Genomic DNA, 14,679 nt, shown 5'->3' on the forward strand with positions numbered 1-14,679 from the left:
TCTCAGGACGGACACAGCCCTGAAATTTACAATGCACACTATAAAAATAAAAGACATACAATACCACTCTCTATTTCCAAAAACTTACAATTTTTTTTTCTATCTTATCTTTCTGGTAAGATCTCCCCCATAATTTTGTTACTTATAGGAATTTAAGTTTTGGGAACGAGGGAGACAATATTCTATTTATTTATTTTATTGACTTATTCAGAGGTTTCCAACCAAGCCTGGGGTCTTCACCAGGCAACAAAGAGTGGAATCTGAGGAATCTTCTGTCTTCTTAAGAGGAGGAGCTCACATGAACTCTTCAACATGTCTCTTCTCTCATAATAATTGAATTTGGGTTTTTAATATATTTAATCCAGCAAAACAAATGTCGCTAACTTGTATGGAACATAAACCACTTGGAGAGGCTGGTGATTTACAGGAATTGGTTATTTCTACTGAGAGGGATTTGAAAATCTTCAAGGTGACTTATGAATGCTAGGCTAACCTCTTAACAACTCCAGTGCATTTATTTCAGCAATTACTTTTCATACCAAATGTAAAGAAACCTAAAATACCGATTTTCCAATAAGCATACAAAAATAGTTTCTTACTCTCTGAACCAGTTTATGAAGTTCCTTTTGCTGCTCTCCAGTCAATACCCGTCTAACTGAAATAAGTTAGTACAATCATTTGTATGGGCTGTCTGCACACTGGACAGGGTTTGTTCCTCTTCTTAAGTTTTCTTGCGCAGGTGAAACACGACATGAGGTGTCCCGTTTTGCCATGTACTATGCAGCCATTTTTAGGTCTGCTCTGACATATAACACAGGGCTCTATGCTGGTAACAGGCAGACTGGATTCCATGCTTTCTTCTTTGTCTTGCATTTCTCTCTTCTCAGGTTCCTTATAGTCCTCCTGACTGCTACAAAACATGCTGCTTGATGTGGATGGCTGGGAATAATCTTCACTTTCCTGGGACTCAGAAATTTGTACTGCTTTATCCTCACTCTCCTCCACAGCTGGTTCTTTCTCTTCAGTCATTTTCACTTTCTTGCAGTCAGGAACATCAAAACCTTCCTCAGCCTCTAGAGGGATGGAACTTTCTAACTTGCTCTTTTCCAATTTATCACTCTTTTCATCTGGAAGCCAGTCCTCACGAAGGGCCCAGCATCTGTGGCAATGTCGTGGAAGCGGAGGATTCATTTCACTACATTCGGGACACTTCCAATAATCCTTTAGTGAATTAAAGGTTGGAACAGCTTAGGCTACTTGGAATGCTTACAACTGAAGTATTCAGAGATTACAAACAATTTATTACTACCAAAATACTTATCTTGAGCTACTGACCTGTTTGTAATTTGAAAACTCCATTCGGTGTTTGGCCCCATTTTACAGTTCTAGATTAAAATAGTCTTGATTTTAAAGAGACTCTCTGACTCCCTGATTTTATTTCTTTTTGCAGTAGATTTGTGAGAAAGAGGCAGAATACTAATGATTTATTTCTTATGCAAAACGGAAGAAAGCAGACCACAAAAGTCTTCAGAGAAGCTCACCAAAAACTTTCTGATAAAATGGTCACCCTTCCCATTATTTTTAACAATAGACTTCTGAAATGGAAACTATTCAAAGCTGAAGGGACATTTAACCTGTGGGATGCTAAGCTGCTGGTGAGCAAAACGGCCGGGTGAGGGCACTCTGACACAGAGGGAACAGAAAACACCCGTCATCAAAAAAAAAAAAAAAAAAAGGGGTGGGGTGCCCTGCATCACTATCTCAGAGGTTACTCCATACAGTATGCTGAAAATAAGCTACTATCTTGTTAAAAAGACAATTTTTAAGGAGAAAGACCTTTCTTAGAAATACCACATGCCATAGGGGGACTAAAATAACAAAACATATTTTAGAAGATTCAAAGCACTTTTTGTTTGAATCCTGAGTAACATCAGTGACATCAAAAGCTTAAAAGGCCAATTTTGATTCCCAAGAATAACATGCAGACATATTGTTCCATACATAAGCAGTGCTGTGTTTTCTGACGGTGGCTAGCCCTCTGTTTTACATACACAGTGAAGTCCCTCAGTCCTACAGACCATCAAGGGACTGGAACACTCCAGACAGTTTTGGAAAACAGCTTTATTCAAGCTTCAACTGTGAAAAGCAAATATGAAGATACACTGTGTTTTAATTCTAGTGTGTGCTTTTTAAAAATACGTCTACATACTTTGCCTCAAACCCCTGAACTTCTTCCCACGCTTCAAGAAAGCTCTCAGAAAATTTAGAAAAAGCCTCAATATCTTTACAGTACTGTTCTGAAAACAGGTTTGCCTTCACATTTGTATGCTAAATATTCATTCGGTTTGGGCAATAAAACTAGATATGATTTACAGAAAGATTTTTTAAAATATATATATGACTATGTCTTGTGTGTATGTGCAAAAAGTCGTATTTTTGGCTCGAAGTAATTTCCTTCCATTAAGTCAGTGAAACTGTAAGTTAGTGTGGAGTTTTCTTTTGATGGATTAGGAAGCTTACTAATAAAAAAAAACAAAAACAAAAACAAAACACCACCAAAAAACAAGTTCCTTAATAATCACATGTTCAGTAATTAAAATACTATCTTAGAATCTTTAAGCATATAAGAAAAAGTCCATTTAATTATTAAAAAAAAAAAAAAAAAAAATCACTGGTAGCAATAGAATTCATCTATACTCCTTGATCTAGTCTGTCAGTTCTCCCAACTTATGATGCTTTGCCAGTCAAGTTTTTACTCACAGCTAGAGAAATCTCTGGATCTTCATCAAATGAATCAGCATCACTATCTTCACCTTGATAAATAGTCAGCTGATATACCTGGTTTAAATAAAAGTAGTATTGATGTTAACTGGGTTTTGGCATTCAATTAAAAATCTGATAGATTTGATTAGATCTGATAGACTTTTAAGCAAACGTAGTCAAGTATATACGTTAATTTATGTTAGAAAGTAACTCCACAAAATCTGGTGACAGGCTTGGGGGAGAATAATTTCGGTCACACATCTAACACACAGTTTGAAGAAAAACGTAGACTAGACAGACAGAAGATACCACTTTCTAGAATAGAGGTGATCCTTCCACTCTGCTCAGCACTGGTGAGGCCACGCCCGGAGCACTGTGTCCAGCTCTGGGCTCCCCAGTACATGAGAGATATGGAGCTACTGGATGAAGTCCAGTGAAGGGCCACACTAAGATTATTAAGGGACTGAAGGAGCTCTCACAAGAGGAAGGGCTGAGAGAGCTGGGGCTGTTCAGCCTGGAGAAGAGAAAGCTCAGGCAGGGGCTTCTCAATGTGTACAAATACATGAAAGGCAGGTGTAAAGAAAATGAAACCAGGTTCTTCTCAGTGGTGTCCAGCGACAGGACAAGAGGCAAGTGGCACAACTGAAAACACAACAGGTCCTGTCTGAATGTCAGGAGACACCTTTTTTACTGTGGGGGTGACCAAGCACCGGCACAGGTTGCCCTGAGCAGCTGTGGTGCCTCTATCCCTGGAGACATTCAAAAGTCATCTGGATGCAGCCCAGAGCAATCAGCTCTGCTTGAGCCAGGGGTTGGATAATACGACCTCCAGAGGCCCCTTCCAACCTCAACTGTTCGGCAGTTCCCAACACTGCTGCTGGGAGCAGGGGCACACCTCAATCCTTCCTTCCTCCAAACCACTGCCTTACCTCAGGGCGCAGCTCAGCAGCACTGTAACCCAGCCTACATCAGCACAGCCAGTCCCATTCAGCCTCTCAAGTATCACAATCCTGTGTCCCTGGCAAAATCTGCCTCTGGTACTTACCCAGTGCTGCCATGAGCCGATTCACCTCTTCGAAGTAACAGAAAGCTAACCCAGAAAAAAAATAATTTCCCACTTCTTTCCTGACATTCCAAGTAGATAGATCTCTTGAAAACGATGGTACAATTTTACTGTCTTCTTTCCTCTTAATGAAAATTTCTAAAATTGTGTTTCAGCTTCTCTATTAAACATTTATATCCATGGAGGCAAATGATTCAGAAATAGCCCTTTGCAAAGAGTTACCAGAAAAGTTTTCATTCGGTATCAAAAATGCTGTCAAGGCTCAACACAGAGGTCTGCAATTAAATATGTAGAAACAGACTCAAGTACACATGCTGCCATCAACTCCAACAGCTGGTGAGTGAAGTTAAACGGACAGACTTTTCCAGACTGCCAAGAGTCTGTTTCAGAGCCTGCAGAAAGCCTTAGCACCATCCTGGTTACTGCCTGGCAGGTGTGTAACAGTGACCCAACTGCACAGGCACGTAATTTGATTTAACAAATGACTGGGTGCAGTGTGTGACATAGCACATGCAGTCCTGAAATAAACCCAGAGAGTTACATCTTCTCGTTGGAATCTCAACATGACATATTCCCGTAAGTTTCCTCCCCCTCTCACCACCCCCAGACAAAAAAACAAAACAAAACAAAACAAAAAAAAAAAAAAAAAAAACAAAAAACAACCAAAAACAAATGTGTACCTCATCATCTTCATCTGTGAGCTCCTGTCCTTCTTCATTATGGCTATAATCTTCTGAATAAATAGACTCAACTTCAAACTCTACACTGAACTGGTCTGAAACAGAACTATGCTCAAACCAATCAGAGTTTTCACTTAATGAACTGGCATCAAGATCCTGAAAGGAAAAAAAAAAAATACACATTCAATCTCACCAGTCCATATCCATAACTGTTACTGTTAAGATAGGTTGTAAAATAAAACTGAACTACTCAGTTTAATCAGCTGTGGAAGAAACAAGACCAGCTGCTCTTACAACATCTTTTATGGCACGAATGAATTATAGGTAGGTAAAAACAAAGTTAGATCTAAAAGCCTTTTGTCAGCTCTGTAAGAAGAGGCTGCAGTCAACCTTCAGAGTCAGCATGAAGACTGCAGCTATTATTTCACAAAGGCTCCCCTAAAACATGAAGGAACATGTGCAGGAAGATGCTGTCTTTTGGCTGCATGTCATTAAATTCTCTATTCTCATCAACTGTTAACCTCAATTTGAGACAGTGGCTAAACAATCATAAAATAGCAAGAGTGAAGATACAGTATTAGTGCTGACAATCCAGAATACAGTAGATGACTAGGAATACTGTTAAGTTTAGCTCTTCATGACTTAACCACAGATAGTTTGCCTCAGTGTTTGCTGAAAACAACAACAAAAAACAGTAAAGGCTTGAAAAATTAATACAGCCTATCATCAGGGCTCTACTCTGTTCAGTTGCCAAAGCTGTACCAGAACTACCAACTATTCTGAACTATGGAACATCCGTGACTGGTTTTCTTCTCTTAGCATTCTAAGAAATACTTATTTTTAAAACACAAAATTTATCTGGCATTTTTTCAATACTGTGCCAAGCAGTAAGAATGTTTTTTTATAGAATATTCAAAGTTAGTATCTTACAAAATTTCACTTCAGCTTTGTCAGCAGATCTATGGAAGACCCCACTCCACCCACACATCAACTTTTCTTTCAGCCTCTTCCTTCCTCAGACACCACTGAAGGCACTGCTGCTTTTAATTAAAAACATGATGTTTTAAGATGCATATTTGCACTTGTGGTATCTGCAGAATTTGTACCACAAAAATATATATTTTGACTTACAGGAATTGAAAGAGAATCTGTTGAATCACTGCTATTGCTTCTTTCACGGCACAGACCACTGACTACACACCATGAGAGACTTTCATCAAACGTCAACGAAATGCTGTCTGACTTGTGTCGTTTTCTTCTGTCACTATGCAGATCATCTGAAGAATTTTCTTCTGGGCACATTCAAGAATTTTTATTACTCCAAAAACATCTATGCAATGTGCAGTTTTGAATATTCTTAACAGAAGCTTAAAATATAATTTACTTATACAGGAATTTAAGAAAAATAAAGTCATTTGGTATTACTTTATGGGGGAAAAAAAAAAAAAAAAAGTAAAGGCACCAGAAACTTGTTTAAAAAGGACAGAGTAACACTGAGAAATGTGAAAAGTGTGAAACATTCCTGAAACCAGTATTTCAGGGGCTGGCTTTCCCCACTTGTCCCATCAGTACAGCTTGTAAATGGCAGTCTCCACATGCAGGAAATAAAATAACTGCAAATTTGGAAGCATTTTTACTCCACATATGACACGTTAAACCCCTCCTAATTTTACAAAATACAGTTAGGCTCTTAACTGTCCTAGCACCCTCTACAGTCAGCAGACAGAAGGACACTTTCAGAAAGCTGCTGAGTCCATCCCAGAAATTTGCAGGGAGACAGAACAACTAGCTCCCAGGTCACATGCATACAAAGGACCTCATGCTAAGGAAGGGAAGTTCAAGTTCCAGTTTCAGACACCTCAATGAATTTATCAGTTAATATCTGTGCTATACGTAATCGTATTTACTCAACTGGATTTTTGTAACAAACGGTTATGACTTTCACCACACACTAGCAAGAAAATCTTCAAGGCATACTATGTAAAAAATTTAATCCTGAAAGCATTGCTTTAAGCTGTGCTTATTAAATATGCTTGGTTTGAAGGCAAAAAGACAATGCTTTTTAAATATATCATGTTTTGAAACAACCACCTACAGCAGCATAAGGACTAGGGGGACAGCATTTTAGGGGTAGGCAAGTCAAAATTCAGCTCCACTGACTTTCAAAGTGTTTGGTAAGAAACATTTTTATTTAAAAAGCCATTGTAAAGTCAGTATGCAAGTGCAGCGGAGTGAAAACTCCTCAAGAGGCCTGACAACCTGGTTCAACAGACCTCGGTAAGAGCCTGCCCCTTTAGAGGTGCCTTTTGCACCCACCCTCCATTGCCCAGCTTCTCCCTTTCCTTGCAAAACACCCCCTGACAATCCATGAGTCTTCAAGTCTTGAATCTTTCATTGTAAAAGAAAAGAGAACAAAACACTTGTACATACTTTGAGAATTCTCTTACTTTCCCTTGGTGCTTCTTGGCTCAGCCCCTCTCTTTTCTTTTTCCGCCCTGAGAGCCCCACCAAATTTGGTGCCCCCAGGCCCAAGGGTTGCTCCTGTCCATCGTTGTCCTCATTTAGTTGTCATGGCTCCATGCTGTACTGATACTGTATCACCACAAGGTTTCTATACACTATATAAGCGGCTCCAAAGGAGCCGCTACCATCCCAATTTAACAAGAATAGTGGTTTAAAAGGAAGATTTCCTATAAATTAGAAAAAAAGTGTATATAAAAACACTATATTAAAAGAACTTTTAAGGTTGTAACAAACTAATAAATGGATGCAAAGACAAGAGTTAATAATCAAACCTACAATAAGTAAGCACAACACAGGACCTTATGTGCTCTGGGTCATGCCTAAATATTACAGGTTATGATGTTTAACCTAGACTTTCCATCCTTTCACCAGTTTTTGTTACAACATTAAAACGTTCTTTTAATTTAGTGCAAACCGCTCAGCAATGCAGCACAGTTTTTGGACTGACTAACAATAACAGTGGCCTATGATGAACGCAAAAAAATACCACACAAAAGCTGAGGAGCTGAAAAATGTTCCCAAGCAAGCGAAGAAAAGGAAGTTCTATGCAGTAACAGAAGGTTATCGCTGCCCAGGTAATTACAACCACCAACTCGCCAGGTAACAAATTAAGTGATGGAACAAACTAACGTAAGAAATTCCACAGAACAGTATTTAAGTTGAACTGCAGAGAACACCTCCATTGAGAGACTTATTCAGGTTTACACTGACCAGCTTGTTATTTGCTAATTATTGGAAGAAACATTCCACATTTTGAAAATGTATTTGCCAGTGATTACTGAATAACCACAGTAAAGAGAGAGAGGAGACAAATACAATGCTTAAGTCACCAGATGTTTTAAGAAGATCCTTAATGAATGGTCAAGTACCAAAACACATCCAAAATCATCCCATGCTACTACCAGACCTTTGATGTCTGCCACTAGTTGAAATCCAATGAAAACTGGCTTTAGAGAGCAAACAAAATGTAAAATTTTGTGGCCTACAGAGGGAACTGGAATTAACTTGACTACATCAGTCTATTACAAACAAAAGTGTTCTCATCATTAAGGTAACGCAACGATTAAGTCCTGCTGATGGGAACAAGTTTAACAGATCTGTGGAACAAGTTATTCCATCATCTTACTAACAGTTCTAGAGATCCAAACTGTAACATGACACTGGAGCAATGCAAGGACTTGTGTATTTCTACCAGACTGAACATTTTGTTTTAGATAAGCAGAGAAACATGAATAGTATTTGTCAGTATTTTTCAAGGTCAGCAAGGCAATAGAATGTACTTTTTTTCCTAAGTGGCCATGCTACTGAAAGCTCTGCATCATAAATCTGCACATACCAGACTCACTGTGTGTTCTCCTCCTAGAAGATGTAGTTGCTTGGGAAGTCATGTTTGAAGTCTGCTTCTCTTCTAACTCTTGCATAGATTCCTGGTTAACAGAAATACTGAGTAAGCCTGCGCGTGACTATGAAGTGAAAGGTTAGAAGCAACTAATTGCATCTAAACCATTGACAGTACCATGCAAAACTAAATAGATCCAAAAAAAAAAAAAAGTCACCTTTAGAACATTTTCTTCAAGCTGAAATCTGGAATCATCCTCAGGTGTGTCAGCAAGCGCAGAGTCTGAAACCAACAGTAATAGAGCACAGCAGAAAAAGTCCATTTCAGGCTCAAAAACATTAGAATAAAAGCAAGGGAGAGAAGTAACTGCACACAGTATTTACAATCCAGACATTTTGCAACAATGGAAAAAACAACCCCATTCTGTTGTTTTTCAGGTGTGTGCAGCACTTTCCCTGTAACATTATTGAAGTGGGAAAGTGGGGTGAAGAAGAAATCTCAACAGCAAAGTAGCCGAAAATTTTATTAAAATGCCTTCAAATGAAGGCTGTTCATTAGCTAGGATTTGGCAGATATGAAAGAATATAGGCAGGAAATATTTTACACTTTGGAGAGGAAGAAGTATATTTTATTAGCCATCATCTTATGGGAACTCTGAATAAGACATTAAATATACAAAACAAAATAACTGCTGTTCATTATATATGCTTACTACCAGAAAGACCCTGAATTAATAAATTATCTCTTAATAGAAGCATCTGAGAAGTAATTTAAGTTTGCAAGCCTAAGAATAAAGGGCAATAGAGCATGTTTACCATCTTCAGGAACTGAACACTTGCCTTTAGGAAGAATCAGAAGCAAACGGCATCTTAATATGGATTTAGAAGCCAATTTACACAACGGCTTCCATTGTTTAACTTCTGGTTCCCTCCTTGTATTAATCAAAAATTACAGCTATATTGAGCATTTTTATACTGCAGGAAAGATAACAGTATGTAACAATTCTCCATTTATGGAGTGGCCATCCACAAAGTTACCACAAAGTTCCTTTCTTAGGTATACAGACCTTTTAAAACAGGAATCAGTGTAGCTGAGGGTGACCAGTTCTAAAGGTACTCCACATTAAGTTTTGAAAAATAAACCAGAACACTAACAGAAATAATGAAAAACATTTGCCCTGACTTCATTGCTGGCACAAGTCCAAGAAACTAATTTTTCACATTAAAACTTTTTATGTTGTCCAATGCTTTATTTGTAAGAAAAACAAGCAAACGACTAATTTTTCAATTTAGTCCTCTTTGTGCTCAGCTCCGATTGTGCTCATTCTGGTTCTAGTCCAACAACATTATCCAAATGCTGTTCAGATTTTTTTTTTTTCTCCCCCAGAAGGAACAGTGTTTGCTTTGATTCACTCTTTGTGATCGCTCTGGACAGTAGTGTGTGCAAAGCCGAATAGCTAATTATGGAGAGATTGATGTTATCTGATCACTACACCCAGGATGCATGAATGTAAGTTATATTTTTCCTACTATTTCCCCAAACAAAACGTATTCCCAAACTAGCTTACCTTGTTGATTGATTGCTATCAGATTTCTGGAAATCATTGAATACAGTCTCCTTAGATGGGGATAAAGAAAGAGATGTTGCAAGTTAGCTACATTTAATTATAAAAGAGAGCTTACCATCTTTGAAGATGCAAAGAGTTAAAAAAGGCCATACGCATCAGGTTCTCCATTATTTCACAACCAGACTCTCAGAAAAGAATCCCATTTTACCTGTGTTCTTTTACTGAAAAGCTTGTTACTCCAAATAAATCCCCCAGGAGATCATTTGCACAGTGTACAATATGTTGTTGTTTTTCATCATATAATTGTTTAGACATAATATATTGTCCAAGATAGAATATTACCTGTAAAATAAATGACATACACAGACATTAAATACCAGGTTCTGTTGTTTCAAGTTTAAGACAAAACACATTAATTGAGATTTGCTCTTCTTGCTTTGATTGCCTAAAACTCCCTCTGAGCTGTGATTTTTGCCTATCATTCCCTAAATACTCTGCTGTTCTGCTTCTGTTCAGATTTTGAGAGACTTGCTAAACACCACCTAACAAGTCCACAGAATAAAAACAATCCCTTGCCTCAATATCTTCTAGATAAACTGTGAACTACATTGGCCCACATTCACTCAAAACAAAAGAACAATTTATCTGTACTCACTGTAATCTACCTTTAGTGATTAAAGGTTCTCACCTCCTTCATAGTAAAAGTGTCCTTTTCTGCACCAGCTAGCTTTAACAACTTCAACAACAGTGGCTTTGGTTTAACCTGTGTGGGGAAGAAAAACAGCATGCATCACAGAACACAATTTATGCAGGTTGGCTTCCTCTTTCTGTATTAACCTGATACACAAACACACAGCTACATTAAAACCTACATCCAAGTTTTTTAATTTGCAGAGTTAAACTTAAAAGAAAGCAACACAAACCCAATCATACTAAACTTACACACTGTACATCTCAGCTCAAACCCCAGTCTTTCACTGGTACATACAGATTCCTTGATTTGAGCTACAGGACTCATCTGGTAGTTCCAAGCACAGGGCTGGGTGATGGGGAGTTGGGCTTCACTCCTTTAGTCACTGCAGTGACTCCCAAAGGGGAGGGAGGAAGGCAAAGGGACCTTCCTGACTGCCAGGTGCAGACTGCAAGTTACAAAGCAATACACTGGTCCACCTCTTTCCCACTGTCTTCCTGTGACAGTTTCGGGGGCTGCGGTTTTGCATTTGCCAGCTGGGCTGCTTTTCCTCTGAAGACTTTTCTCACCTGGGATAAGCACACCCCGTGATTTCCATCATATTTCTATCACTTCTACCTCTGCAACAGCCCCTTACCCACGCACTGTGCCAGCAGAGTTGTATCTGCAGGCAGTCTATGACAATTTCTGAGGTTGAGAAAGGAAACATTAAAAAAAAAAAAATTACTTTTCCCCCCCCCCATTTTTGGTTTGGAAGTTTCTTGGAGTTTTTTGTTTTTGTTTTGTTTTTTTTTTTTTAAAAAAAAATTCTGGCCAGAGCAGTGTCTTGATCCCATTCACTGTGCTGTTACACAAACAGCTGTGGCAGTACCAGAGTACCAGTGCAGGAGAGAACAAGCTGCAGGGGCTGCCACAACTGCAAAGAAAATGCCTGTGGAGCCACTGATGGTTCCCAGTGCAGCATCTTCTAGTATTGCCACTTTAACAAAAGAATAATCATTTTAAGAACAGTCTAATATTCAGCTATCCAAATACATTCCCTAAAATAAGACAAAATTATTATAGAAAATAAACGTTTTATAGTGAAGTGTGAATAAAATATCATTAAGACAACGACTAAATGCTTAAGGGGAGGTGGGAAGGGAACCTCCCTACTTTCTATTTCTAATACCTGCTAACACCAACGTTAAGATTTAGTGCACTAACAAGAGATTAGTTGTAAGAATCACACCTAATGAAAAGAATAAATGAGCTTGTGGACAACGTTCGATGTCTATTCCTGCTTTCCTAAGTGCTGAATTATTCAGAGGGTTCGGCATATAGGAGTTTCATAAAGGAAGCAAACAGTAACCTATTAAACTACTAATGACAGCATAAGAAGGCAAAGCACAGGTTTCTGGATCCACAACTAGACCCATGGGCTCCCTCTTCCCCGACTCATGCAAATATGAAGTTCTTCTGCCACGCAGACCTGACAGAAGAAGGTAGTACCAAATTGTGATGACTTAAATGAAAAACAAATGAACAACAAAAAAAAAACAAAACAAAAAAAAAAAAAAAACAAAAAAAAAAAAAAACAAAAAACTTTGACCTGTCTGCTGTTCTATTACTTGCTTTTTTGAAGTTCTGCTATCAGTCTACACTTTTAAGCTTTACCCTTCTAGAAAAAGCAATCCATTTCAACAGTCGTACACATGCCATTTTTAACTCTCATCTCTGGTAGAACACACAAGCTTCCATCCTCAGGAAAACTTAGACAGAAAGCCAGGATAGCAGAACTGTCACTGGATCACGGAAAAGCCTGGATATGCAAAGCCATAAACACAAATGAAGACTCTTACTCCAACTTGCTTATGAATTCCAATAGAGGAGAAAGTGAAAATGCCAAATCTGAAAACCTTCAGTTGTAACAACACGATTATTTCATAAACAGTGTATGTTTTGCACAACAGAGATCTTCCACAACTCTTCAGTTATGAACTGTTACCAACTTCCACCATGAAATGCTTACCATGATCAAATCAGACTGTAAGATCCTTCTCATTAAAAGAAAACAACCTGACCATCACAGGTCCCCTGGAAACAGAGTCTAGATCTAAACCATCACCCTCAGCTCTCAACCACGAAAGATTTGCTTTGCAATTACAGTATCAAAGAGAGACCATCTTCACCGGATTTCCTGGCTTTTTTTTAACCATCGCTCAGCTGAGCAAAGCAGCCCTTCTGAATTAGCAGATAAAAACTCTGCAAAAAAAAAAAAAAAAAAACCATGAAAAACACACAAGTCCCCGCAGAGCTACTGACCAGCGCCTCTTGCTCTGAAGCGGTGACAGAAGATGCATCCGTAAGGGAGGACATCTTGGTATTGCACATTTGCCTGCCAATTAAAAGGAGAACAACCTCAAAACGTGGAACACAACCACACAACCCGGGCTCCCCCGCCCTCACGCCCAGAGTCACCCCGGGGATGCAGCCGCGGTCCCCCACTTACCTCGGTGCCCTGGTCCAACCCAGAGGCCGGGATCCGGCGGCGGGTAGCCGGGCCGAGCCGACCCGACCCTTATATATAGCGCTGCCAAGAGGAGGCAAGTCGGGACTTAGCTCCCCGGCCGGCTGCGGCCCGACATGCCTGAGCATGACCCGGAGCGGCGGCGCTGCCGAGTCACGGCGGGGGGGCCGGCGCTGACTCACCGCGGCCGCCTGAAGCGGGGAAAGGCGGGGGGGGCGGCGGCGAGAAACAGCCCCGTCTCCACACCGCCCCCCCCCACCCCTCCCTCCCGCGCCGGCCTCAGCGCCGCGCCCCGAGCGATGGCCCCGCCGCGATTCTCTCGCCCGCCCGCCCGCCCTCCCCCAGCGCCCAGGCCGCCACACGCGAGAAGCGAGCCCCGAGCGACCCCTCACAGCCGCTGCCCTTCCCCCCCCCGCCCCACGAAGCGACCCGGGATCCCCACGCACCACCAGCCGCGCCCGCTCCGCTGCCCGGCCCGCGGAGGACCGGGGGGCAGGCGGGGGGGGGGGGGGAGAGCCCCCCCTACCACGCCGCAGGGCCGCCTGTGCCCCGCGCCGCCATTTTAGCGCCGCGCCGCGCGCGCCCGGTGCTCTCCCCAGCGCCCCCTAACGGGCGCGGGGCAACGGCCGCGCCGCGCGCGGGCCCCAGGAGATGCTGCTCGCACAAGCGGCGGCGGCGGCGGGGCCCTGTCCACCGCTGCCCTGCCATCACCTCCCGACCCCGGGGCGTTTAATGAAGAGACAGCCTGGCCCTGCGGCGTCGGAAGGGACAGAAAAGCGGTGCCCGGGGTGAGGGTCAAAGAGGACGAAGGCCTGGCAGCAGCAGGCGCTGTGGAGACCAGCAGGGAAGCAGGGCGCTCGGCCAGTGCTTTGCTGGTGGCTTCTTTCCTTGCTGGTGTCCCTCCTCTTCTTGTCCATCGTAGCTTTTATCCCCTCCCATCAGTGTTTACGCCACACCAAAAAAAAAAAAAAATCGGGTTGTGGTAAACAAAACATGTTGTGACTTGTGGACGTGAAGCATTGGGGAGGTACAGCTGGAAGAACAAGGCTCATTGCTAACAGCAAGCCTACAAGAGTGCGACTGTTCCCTACAGATCCTCACTTTACTAAAAACTTAAACAAACCTTGTGCTGATGTTGAACACCTCTCTGAGTTCCCCTCAGGCACATCTGGCAGTTTCGAGGCACAGGCCAAAGCCATGCAGTCCCTACGAGTGGCAGCCAGCGGGACCCCGGCTTTGGGAGCTCCGGTTTGGAAACATCAGACCTTCTTCTTTGGGGATAAACAGCTTTAAGACTTCTGATGGCAGCGTTGTACTTCTGTAAAACCAGCTGCAGCAGATGTTAGTGATAGAAAACATGCCGATTTATTCCAGGGTTAACAGCAGAGACTTGCTTATAGTCCGTGTAAATTCAGGGACACAATAATAAAAGTATTGCTTGCCTGTCTAATAGGTAATGACATCTTCGGATAGTAGTTTGATTTAGAATGCTCATTTGTGCCTTTTAAGTTATTTTTTTCACTGATATTTAGGGAGAGCAAACT

The 14,679-nt window shown here is 41.3% G+C and overlaps 1 protein-coding gene across 4 annotated transcripts; it reads right to left on the minus strand.

Annotated features, from left to right (window-relative positions):
* Window positions 1-180: 180 nt before the first annotated feature.
* Window positions 181-13,939, minus strand: MDM2 (MDM2 proto-oncogene). Of its 4 annotated transcripts, XM_042792336.1 has the most exons (12): window positions 13,582-13,939; window positions 13,118-13,198; window positions 12,931-13,003; window positions 10,624-10,698; window positions 10,144-10,277; window positions 9,936-9,985; window positions 8,586-8,650; window positions 8,366-8,456; window positions 5,638-5,798; window positions 4,507-4,662; window positions 2,761-2,838; window positions 181-1,221 (listed from the first exon to the last, which is right to left on the minus strand). In XM_042792336.1, the coding sequence occupies exons 3-12, from the start codon at window positions 12,997-12,999 to the stop codon at window positions 652-654; spliced, it is 1,449 nt and encodes a 482-aa protein (XP_042648270.1). In that variant the 5' UTR covers window positions 13,000-13,003; window positions 13,118-13,198; window positions 13,582-13,939; the 3' UTR covers window positions 181-651. The 4 variants fall into 4 exon arrangements, with proteins under 4 accessions (XP_042648270.1, XP_042648271.1, XP_032855652.1 ...); XM_042792337.1 differs by lacking the exon at window positions 13,118-13,198; XM_032999761.2 differs by lacking the exon at window positions 13,582-13,939 and having other exon boundaries at window positions 13,118-13,394.
* Between the last annotated feature and the right edge of the window lie 740 nt (window positions 13,940-14,679).

This window comes from Tyto alba, unplaced genomic scaffold (assembly GCF_018691265.1).
Source record: "Tyto alba isolate M040663 unplaced genomic scaffold, T.alba_DEE_v4.0 Super-Scaffold_2, whole genome shotgun sequence".
In the NCBI taxonomy this organism is placed as follows: Eukaryota; Metazoa; Chordata; class Aves; order Strigiformes; family Tytonidae; genus Tyto; species Tyto alba.